Genomic DNA, 23,867 nt, shown 5'->3' with positions numbered 1-23,867 from the left:
TCTTCCCAGATTTTTTCAATCAGATCTGGGCTGTTATTTTATTTTTTTTTCCCTCCAGCCAGGCTGAAAAGCAAAATAATGAGCTTCATAGACATAACACAAGGTAGCTGGAGACGAGCTGCGGCTTGGGCCTATAATGGCGGCCAGACGACCAGACGGCGGATTTCGTCATTCGGCACGGCGGGGAAAATAAAGCAGCTACCTGTGCGGCTAAGCAGGGCAGAGAAACTGCAGGGGGGGGCGCAGTGAGCACCGGGAAAGTGCGCGTCTGTGTGTTTGTGTGTGAAGCCTCCATATAGATGACTGCCTGCTGGAGCTTCGCAAAGGCCTCTGGGAAGATGGCAGACCGGGCCCCGGCTCGGAGAGCCCCGTGCAATCAGCCCGAGCCAAACTGAAATATGATCAAATATACACACGTTCCTGAATTTATTCACTGCTGCGTGTGCATAGAACTGGCACTGGTTGAAGAATAACCTCGGCATTTAGTTTAAAAAAACGAACCTTTCTCCCCTAACGCTTCTGAGACAAAATGTGCTTTCGTCGGTCCTCTCCAACATATGTTTATATTTTACATTAAGACGACATGGAATTTCAGCTAAATGCACTTCGGCAGAGATTCTCACAGGATGCTCTCTTGAAGACGGCCATTGTCCTGGCGTCAGTCACACAGCCTCCCTCTTCGGCTGTGTGGACACCATGGTTCAGCGTCTGCAACTAACACACCCAACAAGTGAACCACCAACAATGACAAGCGAGCCCAGGGCACACGGCTAACCCTACGGATGACCAGTAAACCGACCAAGAAGGTTTTCTGGACCTAATGCTTAGCAACAGCAACGCTGATTATCCTCTCATCATCAGAGAAACACGTAGCTTAACTTCATCTTTTGCTTCCAGTGAACCTTTAACCATCTCTTCTATTAAATTTTATTAAACTAAATATATATTTATGGACATATGTGTACATTCAGCTGCAAGTCTTCACCACGAAAATCTGAAAATTACACTTGGAAGTCATGCTAGACAGACCCCTCAGCCAAGAATAATCCTCAGCGTCTGGGTTTGACGCGTCCATCTCTTCAAGAGAGCCACCTCACCTCCGTCTCTGGATGTGGCAAGGGGGTGGGGGGGGGGGACACATGCGGAGGATTGCGGAGGGACGTGAGCTCCAGGGGATCTGTTGCCGTGTGCGATGTGAGGACGCTCTACTCTTTATGTGTCCTCCAGAAGTCCCGGCAGACGTCCAACACGCCCGGCTGCGAAAGCGCTCTCATTCATGAGGGAATTCCTCTTCGTCTGATTCACCGAAAAGACACCCCCCCCTCACCCACCCCAAGCACCACTCCCACCCACTGCTTCCTCCCACACGCCATCCCAATGCACACAGTTTGGTGCGTGGAGAGACACAAAGCTCCATACCTCCTGCGGCAAGGCCAATCCCTTGGAGAGTTCTAGTTCTCAATAAAGTACAAGTTATAAACAAAATCGAGGGGGTCTGTGGAAATACCTTAACACAATAGTTCACTAAGGCTGAACTTATGGTTTAGAGATCTTCTCAGCTCAGCTCTCCGTCCATAGCGACAGGGCTGACAATGGTTTTTACAGGTTAGCTTCGAGGACTGTTAAGCTCATAAACCTATACTCTAATTACTGTCGACCACAGAATAGTAGCTGATGTTCACTAAAATGATTGGTAATTATGTAATTATGTACGTTCAGACTTCCTGAAAATAGTGAAATCCCTGCGACCTTCTCAATGATTTAAATCACGAAGCTAAAGCGCGTCATTTTGTTTGTGTAATTTCTCTACGAGGCCAACAGACCATCCAACATTTTAAGTGAAGGAGGTTTCAAAGAATGATTTATCAGTGCTCCGATTTCAATGCTAATGGATTAGCATAATCCTCTGAAAGTAGCTATAAAATGGGATATCCAGTGCTATCATACTATAGCGGTACAGCGTGTAGCCAAAGGACCAATGGACCAGCAAATGTGCGATACTGCTGGAGAGTGCAGCTGTGTTTAAAGGGAATTTATATTGAGGTCGAAATTAGGGCAACTGTAAATGACAGCTAAGCATTAGAGCAGTCGGTCAGCAGGGATTCCCTTCGCGATGAGTCACTGTCTGAGACGCACATGCTTGGGTGTACACATGCACACATTTCACTCACTCCCATTTCAATGCTATTAATTATTACTAAACTGAATCTAAAAGTACACCTGAATCAACACATAACTGTGGAGCACAGCAGTCGACGTGGTGTGAAGCTCAGCAGGTTAGAGAATCATGTCTGGAAGGTTGTGGGATTGAATCCCGTGGGCTTTTTCCTGCTTGTGGCTTTGAGTCATTCACCCTCTTCTACAAATTGACTTATTAAATAGTAAATTCCCTCAATTTTCCATATATGTCTCTGGCAAACTTGTCCATGAATAGAGCAGCGTGTCTCCTACAGTCCCTTGCACTAAACGGACATCCTCACACATCAATGGCATCAGAGTGACTGGTGAGGAACTTCAAAGTGAAATATAAACTATATGGACAAAAGCACAGGGACACCTGCCATTACACCTACAGGAGCTTTCATGACATCCCATTCTAAATCCAAAGGCTTCAATATGGAGTTGCCCCTCCTGCCCTTTGCAGCTATAACAGCTGCCACTCTTCTGGGAAGCCTTTCCACAGGATTTCAAAGTGTGTCTGTGGGAATTTTTGCCCATTCACCCAGAACAGCATTTGTCAGGTCAGGTACTGATGTTGGACGTGAAGGCCTGGCCTGCGATCTCTGTACTAGTTCATCCAAAAAGTGTTTGATGGGGTTGAGGTCAGGGCTCTGTACGGGCCAGTTAAATTCTTCCACACCAAACTCAGCCAGCCGTGTCTTTATGGACCTTACTTTGTGTTCTGGGGCACCGTCATGCTGGAACAGAAAAGGTCCTTCCTTCCCCAAACTGTTCCCAGAAAGATGGAAACAGAGAATAGCCCAAAACATCTTGGTATGCTAAAGCATTAATGGTTCCTTTCAATGGACCTAAGGGGCCGAGCCCAACCCCTGACAAACAAACCCATACCATTATCCCTCCTCCACCAAACTTTACAGTTGGCACAGTGCAGTCAGAAAGGCAACATTCTTCTGGCTTCCAACAAACCCATCAAACTGCCAGACAGAGAGGTGTGATTTGTCACTCCACAGCACACGTTTCCACTGCTCCTGAGTCCAGTGGTGGTCTACTTTACACCACCCTATCCGAGGCCTAGCATCGGACTTGGTGATGTGAGGCTTGCTTGCAACTGCTCAGCCATGAACATGCATCTGACGCAGCTCCCGGTGCACAGTTCTTGTGCTGGGGTTAATGTCAGAGCAAGTTTGGAACAGTTACTGAGTCAACAGAGCGTTTTACACGTTCTGCACCATTCGGCGACCACGCTCTCTTACTTTATGTGGTCTGCCACTCTGTGGCTGATCTTCTGTTCTTCCTAAACGCTTCTGCTTTGCGAAAATACCACTTATAGTTGACAGCAGAATATGCAGCAGGGAAGAAATTTCAAGTGACAAAGGTAGCGTCCTTTGACAGAACCACGCTTGAATACACTGAGCTCTTCAGAATGACCCATTCTTTCACAAATGTTTGTAAACCTGACTGCATGGCTGGGGGCTCCATTTCATACACCTCTGGCAATGTGTCTGAATGAAACACCCGAGTTCAATGATTAAGAGGAGTGTCCCAGTACTTTTGTCCATATATTGTAGGTATAGATTCATACGTATTGTCAAGAGGGACTGAAACGTCACAACCTTCTAGCATTTCCTTGGTGCCCTGAAATCCCATGTCGCCTCATAGATGGGCCACTTTTTATTTTTTTTTAAAGGATGCACATATAATCTGATGCGGGGGGGGGGGGGGGGGATGGGAGGCAGGTGATGTGTGTGGTAAAATTTGGTGGTGGGGGGTGAGGTGAAGATCTCTCGAAACTTACTGAGTCATTTCTTTTAGATTTTATGAGGACAGGAATACAGATTGCAGGCTGGTACACTGAGAGCCCTGCTATAGATGGAGTTTATATCCTCATGTCTACATAAAACTGAGAAAAGGAGACTGTTACTACTTTAGAATTGGGAAACTTCTGGAAGGTGTTTACTGGAAAACATCCTGGAAAAAAAAGAGCATGCTTACATTGATTGTAGGGCTAGTAATGGCTGTCTGCAGTCCAGAAGGCTATAATTACAATGATTTATACAGGATAGGTACAATTTATTGGTATTATTCAACTTTCCAAGATTAAATTATTCCATATTTATGACAGCGAATGATATTCGATAATGGTTTTTATATAGTGTTGTGCATCACGAAGCGATCACAATTGTTTTCGGATTACGAAACTGGAAAAGAAGAATATGGGAAATTTTCAAAAGTATTCCAACACATTTAATAAACGAAGCTGAAATAATATGCAACAACTGAAAAGACAGGGCGACAAATTGCAAGATATTTACGAAACAGCAAATATGAGAGTGTCTGAGAGTGAGGGGTTTGGCTTGCGGCTCGACATGTGGTTCTCAAGCGAAACCCCAGGTGTCGACTCCTTTCGCTCAGATGAGCATCCACAGGTTGTTTCCAGGCCCTCGGCCAGAAATACATTTTGTGGGGGGAGTCCGGCAGCACACTTTGGTCCCTCTCAGTAGATTTCACCGACCAAAGGGGGGGGGGGGGTATCCCCCTCACTAGATATATCTGATTAGGGGGAAATACCATTTTGTAGAAGCAAATTCGAAGGGGATCCAATCTTGTAATTGTACCACAAAAACAACATTTGGGGGGGGGGGGGGGCATGCGACTGGTGTGATTGGCTGCTCCCCTCCACATGGGGTCCAACCGCGACAAACTGTGGCCGGCTGCAGACCACACTCTGCATGAGGAAGCTACATGTCTCTCAGGGCACAGGGATGGCAAACAAGCTGTGAAAGACCCGGTGGGGCAAGGGGGGGGGGGGGTGCAAGCAGGGAGCGGGGGGGGGGGTGGGCTCCCTAAGGCTCTCCGAACTGCGCTCCTCTAATCTGTTTAGCAGGTCGGCAGCTGGCGGAGAAAGCGGGAAAATAGAGGCAGGGAGGGAGGGGGAGGATACAGGGGGGGGGGATTCCCCTCAGCCGGAATCCATCAGCATCGAGCCCCCCAGTGCAATAACAAGGCCGGGGCACCGGAAGGCAGTACTGTGCGCACCCTCCCATCCCCTAGAGATCTGCAACACTGATGGCTAATTAGTTTGGGACGCTGAGGTACCGGAGCATTTCGAGGACTCGCCAAGCCGGTCAGAGTGAGCGAGGCCGGGAGGGAGAGTCCGGCGGGGCGGGAGGAGGAGCCTGGAGGGCGTTTCCATGGCAGCCTGGCCAAGGAATCCAAAGCCGGTGCCAAATGCAGGGAAACCCTCTTCAGAAACAAGGGAGCATACAAATCAAGGCCAGGCCAGGCCAGCGTGCGGCTCGGGCCCTTAGACGGCCCGTTAAATCTAGGCTTCTCTAATGGACGTGGGGAAGGCGACTTCCCCTCTCCAGTAGGAGGGCGAGGACAAGCTTCTTACTGTCACACAGTCACGCGTACGGCTGAGCATGAAACTTTAACCCCTTGAACCAGCAGCCACACCGACAAACCGATCATTTCCGTAACGCCTCTAACGCCTCTAAAAAAACGCCTCCGGTAATCTATTCCACCGCAAAATCAGAATGCATATCTGGAAGTCACAAGTCATAGTATTTTCAAAGAAAATCATTTATGAGCAATTTGAAACTGCAGTGATCTGACAGTGAAGGTCTTGCAATTCGCATTTGTGTTTATTTCTACTGTGAAAGCGTGACCGTGGTTAACAAACCGCAGATCTGGTTCAGGTGAAGAGATCTCAATCTAATTCGTTATATTTTTTTTCCTCCAAATTCATCCATAAGCATCCGTACTATTCGTATATAAGCCTATTGAGGTTTCGTAGGCTTCTGAAAGTCACACTTGGATCTAATTTACCACCAACTCCTCCAGAATGATCTATCGCTCTCCCTGTCTCTTTCAGCCATGCGATGAAGGCAATTGTATGTATTTCCACAACTGAGGCTAGGCCCAAGTTTCCTCCCCAAACTGAATCAAGGAAATTGCTGTTTGTAAACCTTTAATATCAACATCTTGGAGCAGCTCCTCCTTCCCATTGAAAGGCAGCAAAGGGCAAAAAGGGAGAAAAAAAAATCAAAATAAATATTTTGGCGCACGTGAAACAGCACATGCCCTGTGTGTGACTCATCCTTTAACTTGTGGCGGGCAGTGGAAACTCTGCAAAATGTAAATACATTCGGTTAAAAATACAGGGGCCTAATGCTCTCCATGTGTGTCTCTGTAGCACGACGATAAGTGTTTTGACAGAGGACTGCGAGGCAGCAAGTGAGGGTGTTCCCTCTGACCGGGCTTAGCAGACACCCGCGCGCGGCTGGCCTGCACCAACTCCAGCGGCCTACCTTGGGCCTTCTCCACAAACACCACTTTCGAGTCGGCCTGGAAGTTGTGTCCGCTCAGGAGCATATTCTTGCCTCCAGAGGTGGGACAGCTGTCCAAGCTCTGCTTCTCCACCAGCGGCAGCTCCTGTGCTGAGCGTTGGGCTGTGGAAGGAAAGGCAGATGGCAGGTTTGTGATCCCTTTCAGCTTCGTGCCAGACACCGCTGCTCTGAAGAGCGTGGAGGTACAGTATAAAGCTGCTATTATTTACACGCTAGGTTATAGAAGCAGGGGACTTTCACTGGGAAATATCAGACCACTGAAGCCATATGCAAGCCCCAACCACTGAGTAACAATGTTCTTATTGCTAGCAAATATAGTGATTATATATTCAGCCATTAACAAGTGACTAGCTAAGTACAATGGCTTTGAGATAGCTAAAACGGCACAGACACTGACTACTGACGGGGTACTGTAACCCACACGAGATAGCAGGCAGCACTCACAGCACTCGATGGGGTTGGAAGCGACCTGCAGTGACACGGTTCTGCCACCAGGCTGCTCGATGTGCACGCGGAACACCATCCTCACGCGAGTGTTCTTGCGGCCGATGTCCGTCTCGCCCTTCCGGAGCTCGATGTCCGAGTTGCGCAGCTTCAGGATCCCGGCACAGTCGATTCTGCAGTGGGAGTCAGGCCGTGTCACGCTCTTGGCTGCTGGAGCTCCAGTGAGGCCTGATCTTTGCACTGAACTCTGTGTAAATCCTCCAATCCCACAGACGTTGCATTCTCTCGGGGTGCCTCAAGGCTCCATCCACAGCAATAGATTAATATGCTACATATTATGCACTTCTGAGAAAGATCTCTCCTACAGGACTAGTAATTTCATTCTTTCTATGGATTTTTCTATTCCTTGGCTCTCAATGTCCTTTTTACACCCAGCTCTGCTGGTCATTAAACACTTTGTTAACGTCCTCACCAAGACCCCTTCATACATCTCTGAGTTTTCTGGTTGGAAAACTGCTCACTTTGGCTTGCAGACTGTTTCACTCTGAGATTTATGAAGAATATTTAATACAGTGGCCCGTGAAAATCTGCAGAAACAAAGAATGCATTGCTTTTATTGCATTGTGCCACCTTGGGATGTTCATACTCTTCTTTATGTTCATTCAACGAAAGATAACGATGAGAGTATCATTTATTTTCAGTAAGTTCGGTTTCTCCTACTAACTGTGCTTTGCCTAATTTGTCTATCCATTTCCCATGACTTTTTACCAGTTCAGGGTCAGCGTGAGCCTGGGGCTCGTCACAGGAAGCAGTGGAAGCAGGATCCAAGTCTATTGCATGGCATATACTCACACTATGTCAAATTTAGAGCCAAAAACCCAGCCACATGTATGTTTGTGGACTGCAACTCATGAGTACACAGGGTGAACACACAAACTCCATGCACATGTACCACAAGTGGGATTTGAACCCAAAACCCTCACATGCAAGCCTACAGTGCTCACCCCAGTCACCGAGCTGCATTATTAAATGAACAATATTGTATTTTTTGCATAATATTATATATCACATATGTATTACATTACATAGATAAGAACCAAGTTTACTAATTTCATTCAAGTATTGATGTAGAAATAATTCTAAGCTTATGCCATTATATATTTCAGGCATTTTAAGCAATAAAAAATGTCAGACGGACTCTTCTTTCTAAAAAGCTGAAAACCTGGAGATCAAGCAAAATGGGGAAGGAACAAATGAAGAGGAAACGAGAGAAAACCTCCTGCTCATCTGTAGCCACCAGATCACGTTTCCTGCACCAGTGCAACTTTCCTTAACTTTACGTTACAGTTGGACACAAAGAGCGAACTAACTATTGCTCACTGATCTTCATGGAAATGAACACAAGAATATTACCACTATTATATATATAGGTTTCAGTTATCTCAATTATTATGATGACTGCTACCTTGTGTGCAAGTCATCCGTAACTCTCCATAACTAAACTCCAGTTGTCTTTGCAGAGCCACAGACATTTTTGATTGTGCATCACACCCTTCACATCAACCCCACACCACCAGAGTGGTTTTTACCTCAGTGTAGTAACCAGGCTGGACCAGGCATTGAAGGACTCCCACTAAGGACCCCCACATGCCGCCCCACCCTATACAGCCTATCCATGTGCACATATTTATTGACGGTTTCGTATTTTGCACATACTAATAAATGTTACTTGTCCTGTCTTGTGTTTTGTTTGTCTGTCGTGTACAATGACAATTAAGAACTGAATCTCGAACCACGAGACCCCAAAAGTTCACTTCTGTATTTATGTACGAAGGCAAGAATTCTGAAATATAAACGGGAAATTCTTGTCGTGATGCATTTCTATTGGACGCTACAGTATTGTCTGAATAAGTGAATGAAATGCTTTCGTGAAACAATCAGATAGCTTCAGCTAGGCTTTGCACATTTGGTCCCTAGTGAGCGACGCCAAGACCGATCCGGCAGAATGGGACTGATGAGAGCGCAACGACGGCCAACAAAACTTCTGCCCGAAGTTTAGATTCCGCAAAAGCTGTTTAACGTGCTGTCTGCTCTTATCTGTGTTCCTGACGGCTATTACTGCAGCCACGTGGGAAGGCATGGTATCTATGGTAACAGATATGCCAGATATAACAGAAGATTAATTGTCATGGAGATGGAAAAAGTTCACCCGAGGCTGATTAGTTGTGCATCTGTAAAATCCCACTTGAGATAATAAACAGCTCATAGTCAAAAAGTATTTTTAACCCATTATCTATCTAGAGTGATTAACGATGGTCCTCCTTAAATAGGACATAGACATAGACTTCTGGCCAAGTATAATTACACAGCTGAAATAGAAAATACACTCAGTGGCCGTTTTATTGGGTACTTCTCCAGGAGCCACTTTTGGCTTGAGGACCACCTCAAGGATTGCCGAGTACTGTTGTACTGAGCTGTTATTTCTGCACTTGTGGCCTTGCTGTTAGCTTTAACGAGTCTGGCCATTCTTCTTTAACTGGGGGCTTTCTGTGCATCGCACCATTCTCTATAATCTTGAAGCAGCGGAGTATTGGACAAGCAGTTATGAAGATGGAAGCATGGATGAGGGATGGACAGTAATGAGGGTGTGTTCATTTCTCAACGCTGAGGTACTAGGACCATCCAGGAATTTGAGCAGACAAATTTCAGATTAGAAATCCTTAACCACTAGGCCACCTGCTGGCCCTTGGTAATAAGCACACGTCTCATACAGTACTGTGCAAAAGTCTTAGGCAATCCAAGAAATGTTTAAAGCTGTTTATATAGGTAGCAAGTGTACTTTGGCTTAGAACAAGAAACAGAATTTAACATTAGAACATGTGCAAATTAAGAGTAACACAATAAAAACTAGTAATAATTTCTAAAAAGTTACTGATATCTAGTTGGATGGCTAGATGAACACCGCTTCAGTTCCCAAACTTCTCCTCAGGGGCACCTCAGCTGTTCCATGATTTTGCTTAATTTCACCAACGGCTCACTTAAATAATTAAATATATTGGTTTAAAAAGTCAGTGACAGATCGACTAGCTGTATGAGTTGTGCTAGTGGCCAAGTCAAAAAATACATGGCTGCACTGGACGGTCGCTGCAAATACTAGGATGATTTTAGCAGAGGTTCTGAAATGGCTAAGCTGACACACTTTGACAGGCATAATATCATAGTTTTACACCGACACGAGGATAATCTAGACATCACTTTCTTTGCCTGCCTAAGACTTTTGCACAGTACTGTAGCTCTGTGTCCTCACAAATCATCCCTTCTGGTGGACACTGGACAGAATGGGATCGGAGCAGGTAGGAGACAGGAAGTGGGCCCGGACACTTACATGGCGCGCATGCTGTTCTCCGGTAACAGGGGAATCTCCAGCACCTTCGTGTTGCACTGCATGACCTCATGGCTGGCGGTGGACACGGTCTTGCCGGTGATGCGGTGCACCTGGTAGAATGCATGGGGCCGCAGGAGGCGATCGTCCGCCGTGCCAATGAACAGCTGCAGCGTCAGGGGCTCGCTCTCCATGCAGCCGTGCAGCTGAGGACAGACAGGACCGGTCAGGATGAGGATCTGTGATCTTTACACCTATGTAAGATGAAGGTTATTTCATACCCACATGCCGTATGGTTTATTCATTTTAATAAGTGTGATTTTTGAACATATGGGAGTCCGAATATTACAGAATAAAGTATGCAATGGAAAGTTGAAGGAGGACTGCATTTATTAGGAATGATTTCAAGAAATCGTTTAGCAAGTTATTCAGTGCAATATTTCCACACTTAGTTCCTGACTTTCCTTACAGCATCTGATGATATTTCAGGCTGCCTTTTCTATTCTATTCACAGACGTGCACCGAAATATCATCTTAATTTTCTGAATGAGCTCAGACGAATGATGGACTGGCCGTGTCACACCTCCTTTGCAAGGAAATATCACATAATAGAAACATACATGTTTTAACGTTATAGGATATTCCGTTCTGCCTGCTTAAATCAGCTGTTTATTTGAAGGTAATTTACGGAGACCTTCTGCAGGCCACACTGCATACAAAGTGCATGTGAAACACTCGCCTGTGCTTCCCAGAAAGCTGTACCTGCTTCATTATGACATCATAAAGAATATGTATGATGAAAGCACTGGCCAGGAGCCAGGCAACATGTCATACTGAGATAAAAGGCACCAGTTTAAAAGCAGGTGCGATTTCCTTTGATACATCAGCTTTAACAGCTACTGCTACCTCCAATTACAGGAGGAAACGTGGGAAATATGGCTTATCAACATACAATAAACGCTGCCCAACACATTCACATGGGGGACTGACCAGAGTACAACCAGATGTGGCTAAACTAAGACTCTGTAGCGTTATAGGCAGCTACTGTGAGAAGGAACTAGTCAAAATCATGGGCGTTTGTTTAATATTGGCTCAGATAAACAGCCCTATTCATTTCAAAACTTTCAAAACTGTATATACGGCAAATGAGGTTTCATAATAAAATGAACAGAATTGCAGTACATAATATTGTTTCTGGGGTTATATATAGGAACGTACAGATGACATGAAGAATAGCGTTATGGTTATGACATTCAAATATGAAAAAAGGATATAATGAAACAAAATATGAAGTTCAGAGGACTAATATACACAGCCGCTGCACAGAGTTACACGGGATTTGGAAATGTGTGAGCAAGGAGTGTGGCACAGAGGAAACACAGTTATGTGCTTCAGCTGGCCGTGTGGGTGACGTTCAAAGTGGGGAGGACGCACCATTCAGCGCTGAGTCAGTCCGCAACTTACAGAGGATGGCAAATTGGCAGACTGAAGAATATAAAACTCGTATGGTGATGTCGATGGGTATCAGCAAATACGCAGGTACCTATAATATCTGCTGACAAAGTGCACGGCCTCCGCTAGCTGCCTGCTGTGTAGCTCAGCGCTGGCGTTCTTCTGCTCTGGCTGGAAAACGACGCCAATAATTGAATAAACACGCGGATGCGAGCTCGCGTTCTCCCGAGGCTTCTGAGCCAAAAGCTGGGAAAGTAGGGCAAGGCTGGTGTTAATCTAGTGGCATATAGAAAAACAGCCTTCACGCCGACTGAAGAAGATCCATTTATTTTACTGCACTGACTTTGAAGAGCGGGCTTGCTGCTGACGCGCTGGCAGCGTTTAACCTCGTAAGTTTGTGCTGCATCACTCGCCACGTACGCTCAGTCATCCGTTCCTAAATGAAGGCAGCCTCTTTTCAATGCGTGTCCTACACACCGATCGGCCCTTTCCACAAGGACCAAGAAAGCCAACTCAGTGCTGTACAGATTGATGGAGAAGCATAGGTTGCTGCAGGTTATCCTGCATCAGAAGGATCCTCAAATGTTACATCCATCCATTCATCCATCCATTTTCCAAACCGCGGGGGGTCTGGAGCCTATCCCGGAAGCAATGGGCATGAGGCAGGGAACAACCCAGGAGGGGGGCCAGCCCATCGCAGGGCACACTCACACACCACTCACTCACACATGCACTACTACGGGCAATTTAGCAAGTCCAATTAGCCTCAGCATGTTTTTGGACTGTAAACCCCACGGCGACATGGGGAGAACATGCAAACTCCACACACATGTAACCCAGTCCCAGAGTCCCAGAGGGTCCCAGAGGTGTGAGGCAACAGTGCTAACCACTGCACCACCATGCCGCCCCCTGAAATGTTACATGAATGTTTGTACAATGTTTCGACACAGGTTCCTTATATTGCAGTGGTTAGGGGAACATTAACACAACCAAAATTCTGAAAGGTTAACATACAATCCTACCTCACATGTGCCACGTATGATGTGAAGAATCGCAAAGTCTCGCTCAAGTATCATGCCCGCTGATGACACTGGAACCACTATAAAAGCGTCCTTGGACCTGATCCTCCTTTTAAAGGGACAGAACGGGCCTTTTGTGGATCAGGGCCCCTCTCCATGATTCTGTTTCATCATTTTTTTCCCTTCTATGCCAAGGACCGTCTACTATGTGGGAATGAACATTAAATATAAAATGCCGTAATTACGGGTTACTTATTTTCTTTTCTTCCAAATCCATTTGTATGAGAAATCCCATAATCCCCTCTTCATAGATCTCTTGGTCCCATGACAGAGATTTAAGAATGGATGATAACAGGGACACATAACTCTTTTTGAGACGTTTCTTTCTGCTGGTTTCAAATCCGTGCTCTGCTCTGTTTCCCTGACCACAACGCCCCAGAGTCCCTCTTTCATGGCAGCGTCTAGTTCATGCCAGGGACTGGTTTTAGCCATCCAGTGGTGTCACAGAATATAAAGGTCATCGTGGGTAGCAGTCTTTAAGCCATGACAAGAAAAAAAAAAAGTTACAACTACTGCTTGAGAATGATTCAGCAAGTTTAAAACATTTTAGATTCTGTCTGAAGGCAGTACGACATGAGGAAAGATGGGGATTATTTGGCTAAACTTTCTTCTGGAGCCGCGGTGTCAGACACCTGTGTGGTGATTGCTAAGTGACCTGGGAAGATGCAGGAAGCTTCTAGCAAAATGTATCTAGGAAGAGCAACGTGGTTCACAGTAATTATCCTCAGATTCTAAATTTGTTCACATATGTGAGAACCGTTGGAAATGCACTCTAAGCCAAAACATTAAGAAAATTGGGGGTAAATAAGACCCATTAAACACGCAAGTTGAATGTAAACTCAGCCTTGGACCAAGAACGACATTTTGGGTGGTGAACAAAGGGAACCTTTGACCACATGTGAGATTGTTGTGAAAAAAGAGGCGGTTATTTCTGAATCATATCCCACAAATTACACTCAATTAAGTCTGAATATGCGTGTATTTTTAAAGCGACAGTATAAGAAAGCTACATTTGTGACTAATTCAAACAGGGTGTCTATCAAAAAAAAGTAAAAATACTGTATTCATTTAACAAAATGAGTCATGCAACACAAACCACATGCAACTAGTGATGTAATTAATGAACATTTAACTTGTTTTGGTGGGAGGCGGGGCTAAAGTTTGCTGAGTATATTGTATATATCACACCACATCTTCTTTAAAATGTTCACTCGGGTAATGAATTTTCACCACGTTTTAAATGTGAATGCAAAAAGAAATATGGGTTCAGCTACCTTTTAAAATTTACTCCCTAATATGAACTAATAAAATCTGACAGTCATACAAGTGAAATATAAAAATGTACATCACAGGGTCCGTACCGTGAAAAGGTACCTAAAGCTTGTCTCTGTCAGCAATAAAAGTCTCTGTGAACAATAAAACTAAAAAAGGCTGCATGATAAGTCTGTCGGTCTCCTCCACTTACCCAACACATCACATGTGGCTTCATACCCAGTGAGGTCAGCGGCCTGAACTGCACAGCCCTCTTAACACCAAACCACAAACCAACAACTCCTGAAGTCATGAAGACATCATATCTACGTCCACATCTAAAAGCAACAATGGCCACCCCTCCAGCCCCACATAGCAGTCAGCAGTACAGCACAATACAATACAAACACACACACACACACACACACACACATGCCCACATCGTACGTATGAGTGTTCTGAGGCCTCAGGAATAATAGCTACTTTGAACATTATTCTATATTATTAACTACGTTTCCTATCAGTGTCATTTTAAAAGTTTGAACGGCTGAAAACTTTTACATTCCATATGAATAACAGCCAGTTCCACCAGTCCGACGCATGCGGTCCTGTCTTGCATTTCCTGACTAACAATGATCCAGATTTATCACTCTTCTTCATAGGGATGAGGAGGAGGGGAGGGTCCTGCTACTGGATCCAAGTTGAAGACCCAGCAGAACATTCTAGATGAAAGATTGGCTATATAGTACAATAACTGACATTTCTCACTAGCGGAAAGCGTCTCTCCCGTTTAGTGGTGACGTACCCCAGTCGGTGGTCAGCTTCCCGTGTTCCTCATTACGGTGCTCTTCAGAATCATCAAACTGCATTTCCATTTACTGTAGGCCAACGCTTGTCCTATGGTTTACTAAAAATTGTGCAGGCAGCAAACATGGAACATTCAGCTAACGTTAGCCAATGGTTTTCCTATGGTTATTTCGGCTAAGACCTTCTCCTAAGATTTACTAAAAGTGTGATCCAGAATATTAAGCATCAGAAGGATCCCCAAATGTTTCAGGACCTAAAAACTCTAACGTTACATGAACGTTCCTAGACAATCTAACTGGAATGTTGTGATAAGGTTTTCCAAAGGTATCTTGTATTGCAGTGGTTAGGGGAACGTTAATACAACCAAACAGAAACATTGTCCAAAGGTTATTCAAAGGTTCCAACATTACAAACGTCAGGGGAATGATCCATAAACGAAATATGCAACCAAAACGTTTTAGGTACGTTAAAGAAAACACTTTCCATAGGACGATGTAACAAGCCTTCGGGAAATGTTCCCATAACCAAAAAATAATGTTCCCGGAAAGTTCTGGGAACCAAAAATGGTTAGCTGGGTTGGTGCTGGGAGGGTACTCCCCCAGCCCCCCACCACCCACCCTCCGCCCTGCCCATTTTATCACTATGTAGAGGAATGTGTGGATTCCTGGTTCCACATGGCAGGGTTTTGACATGGTGGGGGAGGGAGTGTTGTTCACCCCGCTTAAGCCTTTCTGCCTATCACATGTTCCCACAAATGCTGACAGGGCACAGTGGTTACCAAAAAGAAACCGTGAGCCTCCCCAGCCTGTCCTCATGGCACCTTCTGCCTGTCCTGGGCTCCTGTCATCCTTCTGCAAAGTCCTGCCTCAATCCCACATTATGTGTCTAACATAGAAAAGAGCCAACGCGAACGACCCTGACGGAAATGAGTTTTGTGCATAATGACCAGCAGTTCCTGCTGATCTCCAAACCCTTCCTGTAGAAATCAGCTTAAAAAAAATACATCTGCATCCAATATTCATCAGCTTTTTTTAAAAGCAGGCTTTTGAAACTAGGACTACCTGAGGGGTTTCTCATTTTGATCGACCTCGCTTAGTGTACCGCTGAAAATCCCACAGCCACTTCCCTCAACTTCGATAATCTGTGCTGGACGTCTTTCTCTGCACCGACAAGGTCCATTGTTGTACTGGTGCATTTTCCATGTGTAATTTTACACATGAAATCACGCAAGTGCCAATTCAGACAAATGAAAAAAGACTCAAATTTCAGCCTTAAACAGGCCCCCCGAAGAACGTCCTGTTCCATATATAGATTCGGTCCTCTGACTGCACTCCTCTTTTATTTTTCTAATTGCTATAATTATTACTATAAAGTAATAGCCAATTCGCCACATCATGGGTCCGTCGCCGTCATGAAGGGAGAAGAAAACCTTTCTGGCGTGAAGCAGAATCCCCAGGAAAGGACATTTCTTCTGCCGAGGAAGGCTGAAACCAGAGCATAGACACTGAACATAACTGTGGTAGGAGGAGATTACTTCATCCCCAGTGTGGGTACCGCGTCTCCCATTGCCATGATGATTTTGCGGTACGCTGGGCTGCGCTATAAAAGAGGAGCTAAGCCTTACAGCGCGAGGGAGGTGCATCCATGGACGATGGAAGTCTAGGGGTTAGCTTGGCGGGTGCTAGGGAGGGCGCGGTTTCTGAGTGTCTGCCGCGAGGCCTGCCTTGTGATCCGGAGCCTTCCATGATTTTGTGGCTTGTTCCGGGCCGCCTCCAACATCTCCTCGCCCGCCTCGCCAGGGACACGTGCGGTTCAGACTTCGATAGGATGCCGCCAGCTATGATGTCATCGGCAGAGAGGAGACCTCGCTGGACAATTAGGGTGTTCAGAAATGAACTTCTTTATGTAGGTGGGGGCTGCTGGTACAAAGGAGCACGCGGGCAGGGAGAAGCCCCTACCGAACTTGCAGATTCTGAGTTTCGATGCGCTCGATTATCCAGCAGGAACCTCCTCAGGAAGGTCTTTTTTGGCAGCCTCTCTCAAAGGCACCTTCCCGTAAAGAAGCAGCCTCTTTTATCCCTGAAATCAATGGAGGCACACTGTGAAGAACTTAACCGGTGCGAGCCCTGGTGGGAGTGAGTAGGGGAACCTCAGGATGTCGAGCCTCAGGTGACAGAGCCGTCCCTACTCCATACCATCCAAGGGCCTGCTTCTCCTTCCAGGACCCCCTTGCTTCTTCCAGAGGATCGTTGCTCCTTCCAGGAGCTCTTTGCTCTGTACCATCAAGGGGCCTCCTGCTCTTTACCATCCAGGGGCCCGCTTCTCCTTCCAGATGCTCTCTGCTCAGTACCATCCAGGGGCCCATTTCTCCTTCAAGGGGCCCACTGATCCTTCCAGGGGTTCCCTGCTTGGTACCATCCATAGGCCCATTTCTCCTTCCACGAGCCGGCTGCTCCTCCACACCCTCACTCCCTACTTAGCATCTCCTCCAGCTGACTTCTACAGGCCTGGAGCTCATTATCGTCCAACACACTTAAAACTCGGCGCAGACTGTTGAGTATGACACAAAGGCAAGCTGATGGCATCCCATAATCATTCAGAACGGCTTCCAAATCGCTTGGCACGACGGCCTGCTCTCGCAACAACGCTGCAATAACTCATCGGTTCCCTGTCTGCCTTCCACCTTCCTTCACTAGCTCATTAATTCACGAATAAGGTCAATCACAGAACAACGACACATCTCCACTTCCAGGTTTCGATGTGGTGCGGAAGCCAGGCAGCCTCCGATTGGGGTGGCCGGCCGCTCGACGGACAATCAAAAGCTGTTGCCACTGTGCAATTCCCTGTCCCCCGAAAATGTAACATTCTGGAATCAGTATTGTGCTGATTTAAAAGACCGAATCACTCTGATGACAATTTACGCAAGAGAAGGCACAGAATCAGAGGAACGGAAACGTCACCGCTTGGGCTCGTAATCAGACGCTGATTATCCGGCGCAGACACACTCCAGTCTACACAGCGCGACACTTATCCCACAGAAGGGCTGCTGTAACGCCACTTAGTAGGAGCATAATTCAAACCGTCCGTGGGAGAGGACACTTGATTTATCTTGAGTTGGCGGCATGACAAGTCTCAGTCGCTCTCCCGCCATCAGGCTAATCTCTTCCCCCCGTTTCTGCGGAGAGCCCCCCCAGAAGCCCCCCCCAGACTGCCGAGCCCCCCCCCCCCCCAGACTGACGAGCGCAGTGTAGAGGCCAGCAACTCTGCGCACTTCACCAGCTAAGCCTCCACACGCCAGAGACACGTAGACAGCACCTCGCCGGGGTCTGGGGGTCTTTGTCTTGAACAGTAGGCGGCGTGGTTATGCGCCATGTGACTGACAGAACACTCACACACACGCTGAGCTGTCCCACCAGCCAATCAGGAGCTTACGATATAAATGTTAAAAATGACGATGCCATTGACCGTATAAACTACACATCCAAGCAATGAAGCCCCTCTCAAGTGCAAAGTTAACCTGCTAAATGTATCGTGCCTTCATACAGCTTTTATATCAATGTTTTCTGTCTATTTTTATAGCATTCAGATGGATATCGGTATTCGTTTAAACAAGCGGGGCTGATTAATGGCTGCCAAGCACAATACAGAAGGATGTCAGTGCTGCATGTGCCTGAGAAGGTATGAGGAGCATCTGGACTGTCCCAAACAACATGGGGGCTTCCCAGACGAGATCTACCAGCCTGACGTAAAGCTTAGCATTAGCGACATGTCGTAAACATAATGAGACGGGAACTTTAGTAGTTCTTAGGTCGGTGGTGCAGTCGTGAGTCGGCCTGGTCAAAAAGGCTGAGGTGTGAAGCGAGACGTGGGGGGGCGGCGAGTACCTGCACCACGGGGTGGCCCCCGGCCACTGCCTTTACCGCCCCGCGACTACCCTCCGTCTCATAGTGGGCGCGATGGTGCGATTTCGGCTGCACTTCGATCTGGAGGCTGTAGGGGCCTGAGCATGAAGGCAGCTGCCAGTCAAGGGCTGGGAGGCTCGGGCTGCGGGGGGGGGGAGGTGGAGAAGAGGACACCAGTGAGGATGAGGAGGAAGAGCAACGTGAGCAGCCAGGAAGAGTAAGTGAGGACAAAGCACATCGGACAGGACAAAAAAAAACAGAAAATGTCTCTCTTTGCTACAGCAAAACACAATCCCACACCCTGGATATTTAACCAAGGAAATATCCAAGAAAAATATGACCAGTATAATAGGAGAGCGTACAGTAACTTCATAGTTGTACAGTAATGTATAGTTGTTGAGCATAAAAATGCTGTCAGATGATAAATAAAATTAATATCCTTTGTGAATTTGCTGACTAGACGAAATACTTCTATTTTTTTCCATCTCCTGCCTGAGAATTCTGTGGCATTAAGAGTCCAGCGGAATGGGCCGGGTCACAGATCCCTGGGTGATGCGGACACCCCGCCGACCTACTCCGCCTGTCCGCCGCTCACCCCCACTTCCTGCCTCACCCTGTCATCATCGGGAGTTTCATTTTCCCAGGATGACGGGCCAAAGGGAGACAATAGGATGTGTCAAGATAATGGCCGTCAAAAGGTACTGTAAACAGAAACGTTTCATAAAAGGAAGCGCATGTGTGCATCTTTGCCGCAGTCCCATAACACCTCCATGTAACGCTATAGTCCTCCATTAAATATTGATTATATGTTATGATTTCCAGAGAACCATTTTTTTTAGAAGTTTTCAATAACTAACATGGGCTTCTGACTAATAATAATTCCAGATTCCTGAAATATTCAGAAGTAGAATTTGTACTAGCATTTAATGTATTATAATTATAAGACATTTTCTGTTAAGAATAATCCCCTGAATGCATACCTATTTCATTTTTATATTTTGGTAATCAGTGCCTGTAACACCCGCTGCTCACAGGGCCAGCCAGTCCCGTCACGTTAATGAGAAAAGCTTCTCCCGTGGCATCGATCTCATTTTGCCTGGCTGGACATTCGCTTTTCTGAAACGACTTCAAGATCCACGGCGAACAGACACAACACAGAAACCGACCCTTTCAAAAAGCGATACTTTGCTGGCGGTCTTCGGTGCCTGTCCTCTGCCATGACTAAGACCGCCCATGCATCTTCTGTGAGCGTTAATCCAGGATACGGTCACAGTGAACCTGGAGTCTTTCCCAGCATGCAGAGGGATACTTGCTATATCAGCATTCCTACTATGTCAATAACAGAGCTGGATTTTTTTACCTGATGTAAGGCTTGGGTTTGGACCAGGAGTAAGGGTTAGGCACGTCCAGGAATCCTCCACAGTAGCTCTCCTTCTTGAAAGGTGCGCGGGGCCCGGAGCTATCATCCTGGACAGGCTCTCCCAGGCCGAGCTCCTGTTCTCCCGGTTCCACCTTCAGACTCATGCCAGCACAGAGCTCCTGGCTGGTACGGCGTGACTTCACCGGAATGCCCTCGCTCAGATCCACGGCGCTGTCCGTGGTCAGGGCGTTGATGGCCGCCACGATGGCCGAGTTGGTGTACTGGTTGGTGTTGGGGAGCCACGAGTCGTCCGTCACACTGACGCGGGGCGAGGTCCGCGGCGAGGGCGTGGCGGAGCGGTTGGGCGAGTATGGCGCCGGCCGCTCGCTGAAGCTGTACTTCCGCTTGCCGCCGCAGGGGGAGGTCGGCCGCGAGCCGCGCAGGCCCATCCAGCTGTCGTCGGTGACGCTGGCGCGAGGGGAGGTGCAGGGCGAGGCCTGCGGAGATCCCAGCTGGGCGCAGGAGGGCAGCGAGGAGGAGCCTTTGGGAGACACGCAGGGTGACTGCCAGGGCGAGGTGGCCGGCGAGTTGTCGTAGTTGTAAGAGAAGCCCGATTCGTAGGACGAGGCTTCGGAGTGGCAGCTCCGGGACGACAGGCTGCTTGCGGGGCTCAGGCAGGTGGGGTCGCGGTAGCCGTCGGCGCTGGGCAGCGTGAGCGTCACCACCGAGTTCAGCCGCTTTCCCACGGGGACGTCGTTCTCCTCGGACTCGTCCTCGGTGAACTGACCGTAGGCCGTGATCTCGATGCGGGGGCTCTCCAGGGTTGGGGCTCCGTTGGGACGGGTGGCAGGGGACAGGTAGTACCCCGAGGGCACGCCATCTTCGCTGATGCCGTAGCCCGTCTGGTGGCCTGACGGCATGGAGATGACGGGACTGGTCTGCAGGCTGTGATACTGCAGGCTGTGTGTGGGCAGGAAACTGCCGACACCGAACGGCAGCGAAATATTGGCATTCGGAGCACAGTTATAAGCATCTGAAAAGCAAAGGGAACAGACGTGTCAGGGGATAAAAAGACCGTCCCATAAAAATAATCATTTTACACTTCCACACAGGTCTTACGGCTCTCCACGCGGTGAGCAGCCAGCCAAACCCCCCCGGAACACTCTGTCACCAGCCAGCACACATACGTCCCCTGTTTCCGCAGATAAGGATGTCGATGGCACTTCATATTTCACGGAGTTGCGTCCGTTTTTCCCTGCTGGAAGTCTGCAGGACGTTGTATTATCTGGGCCTGGCAGACGCCTCACTACGGCAATAACACACGGGACCTCACGCCTGAGCTCCTCGGCACACCGATAGGAGACTTACCAGATTAAAAGCTGATAAAACATCATAAATCCATTCATGGGGACCATTCATACACCTTTTCCTCAAGGCACACAATGCTCATTCCTATTGCTGTGTAAAGTACTAGTAAGATACATCCCATTCATTCAGACCATGCTGAGTGTAGCAAAGACCATTTACTCTGTACCCTTTAGCTGTAAAGATCTTTTCCGAATTGTCTGCCATCTGTTCATTAATAGTTATCAGCAGCGTAAGTGCAAAATATGCAGTTTTTCCTTGTCAGTTTATTTCTGCTCAAAGGGTAACAAGTTTCCTAGATCCTCAACTACCACACAAGACTGATTAATATATATCAGGGTACAGTGGCTGAGATAGCGATGCTTGTAAGTGATGGACAGACGGATTCCTCTAAGGACTTACGAGTATTTAGATATCAATGACTGCACGATTAAAAGTGAAAAGTCAGAAATTCAGATCAGAAATTCTGAGGATACCGGCTGAGAAGGAATCTGTACAACCGGTAAAAACGTCCCTCAGTTATATATACCGAAACGCACATTGTACACACTTCAGAGTCCTAAAGAGTCATGTGTTGTAGTGTTTACAGAGGCGTTACGCTAATGGTTCATGCTAGATGTTAAATAGTTCATATCCCTTAGAGACAAGGCAGCAGTTTCACGGTTGCTGAGCAGACCACACTGAACCGTCTCCAGATATTCCCTCCAAGTATCGTTAATACATAATCAACGAGCAAATTTCAACAGCCACTTACCCTATTAGGCTGCCACTGGACCATAACGTAACCTGGGAAACACAAGGTTTAAGGCGGAGCATCCTCAATGAAACGCCTAACTACTCCAGGACTGCATGAGAACACAACCACTCCCCAAGGGAAATAGAGCCATTTGTTCATCTTGACCACATGTCTCTGGGTCACTGCGGCCTGATGCCACCGTATTATCATTTCCGGTAGTGTTTTATCATATATCTGTTGTCTCTAATGCCACACGCAGGCTGTAACGGGAAACTGCACAGTGGGTCTTGAGAATAACCATTCCAGAAACACTAGACCGTGAGGGAAGCTCTGGGTTGACTCTGCGTGTCTGAGGACACCATTAGATTTTCGGCGCAACAGGATCCGAGAGCCCCGGAGCCAGTGAGCTCGCACCGCACGCACACACGCCAGAGGAGGCGGCCGGCCACGCCAATCTGGTCATGGAGCTGGCAGACTGCACCACAGAGAGCTAGGGGGGAATGGGAGGGGAGGGGGCAGTCCAGCAATCGTGCTAAACGTGGAGCAGCGACTCGCCTCCTTCAGCCCAAGCGGCCCCCCAGCCGCCTGGACTCCTGTCTGCAACCCATTACCAAACTTACGAGTCAACATTCACCAAGACCAGAATTAATTATAGGAACCAATAGGCATGCAGCAGAGCCACAAAGCCCATGACATCAGCACAGAAGTTAGAGATCCCATGTAGCGCTACGGCAGCAAGCGCCCCGCTACATTCACACATGATATCACTTACGGAGCACGCATCATCCAAGAGACATCCAAACCACACAAGATCCACCTCGGCTTCCCTTCCACTGACTAGAAATAACAGTTTGAGGAAGCAAAATTAAGTGTCAAATTAAGAGACACAAGCACACATTTCGAAACATTTTCAAATGTTTTTTTATGATTTGAAATGACTGATTAGGATATGCCTCGAGTCTCCCAAATTAAATGCTAATAAACCAGCTGGTAAAATATAACATCCATCTATCACTCCATCCTTTTTGGCCGAGATTGTGGAATACCACGATAATAATTCATTTTCCTATGTTCACTGCTTTTTATAAAATTGATAACGTAAATTAATAAAAAATAAATATCTGAAACATGCCCTTGCACGTTTGGACCACTTATACAGGAAGCCAACAGCATATGGGAAGCAGTACACTGGCTCGGCCCCCCCTTCGTGACGTCATTTATTCCAGGGTTTGCCCTGCGCTGGTCATGGAGACCTGTGCTTCCCCAGCTGGGCTGCTGCGTAACTGTGCTCAGATGAGCTGATGATTGAGATGGAGCTCAGCGATGAGGCTCGGAAAGCTTGGAAGACATTGGCGAACATTTTGCTGGTAATCCATCAATAATAATAACAGGGAAACTGTTTAACATCTGTGCCTGTACAATTCGCTCACATATTTAGAAAGTGTTAGCTATAGTACAGATTTGTTCCAAGACATTAATCAATTAAGTAATTAACAAGACTTTGATTCATGTTGTAACCTGGTTAAATACAGGAGTTTAAGAGACATAGATAAAGTCCA

At 47.0% G+C, this 23,867-nt stretch overlaps 1 protein-coding gene across 1 annotated transcript in view; it reads right to left on the bottom strand.

Moving 5' to 3' along the window:
* nfatc1 (nuclear factor of activated T cells 1) overlaps positions 1-23,867 on the bottom strand; it is a 53,590-nt gene that overhangs the window by 28,635 nt on the left and 1,088 nt on the right. Inside the window, exons 2-6 of the mRNA XM_048993838.1 lie at positions 20,208-21,240; positions 18,830-18,989; positions 10,360-10,562; positions 6,975-7,147; positions 6,492-6,632 (exon numbers count right to left, since the gene is read on the bottom strand). Of these exons, the coding sequence (XP_048849795.1) occupies positions 6,492-6,632; positions 6,975-7,147; positions 10,360-10,562; positions 18,830-18,989; positions 20,208-21,240 (1,710 nt within the window). The remainder of the gene's footprint in view (positions 1-6,491; positions 6,633-6,974; positions 7,148-10,359; positions 10,563-18,829; positions 18,990-20,207; positions 21,241-23,867) is intronic.

The sequence above is a fragment of the Brienomyrus brachyistius genome, chromosome 23 (assembly GCF_023856365.1).
Source record: "Brienomyrus brachyistius isolate T26 chromosome 23, BBRACH_0.4, whole genome shotgun sequence".
Classification (NCBI taxonomy): domain Eukaryota; kingdom Metazoa; phylum Chordata; class Actinopteri; order Osteoglossiformes; family Mormyridae; genus Brienomyrus; species Brienomyrus brachyistius.
Note: the sequence above shows the minus strand (reverse complement) of the source record. Positions and strands in the feature narration are given on the sequence as shown.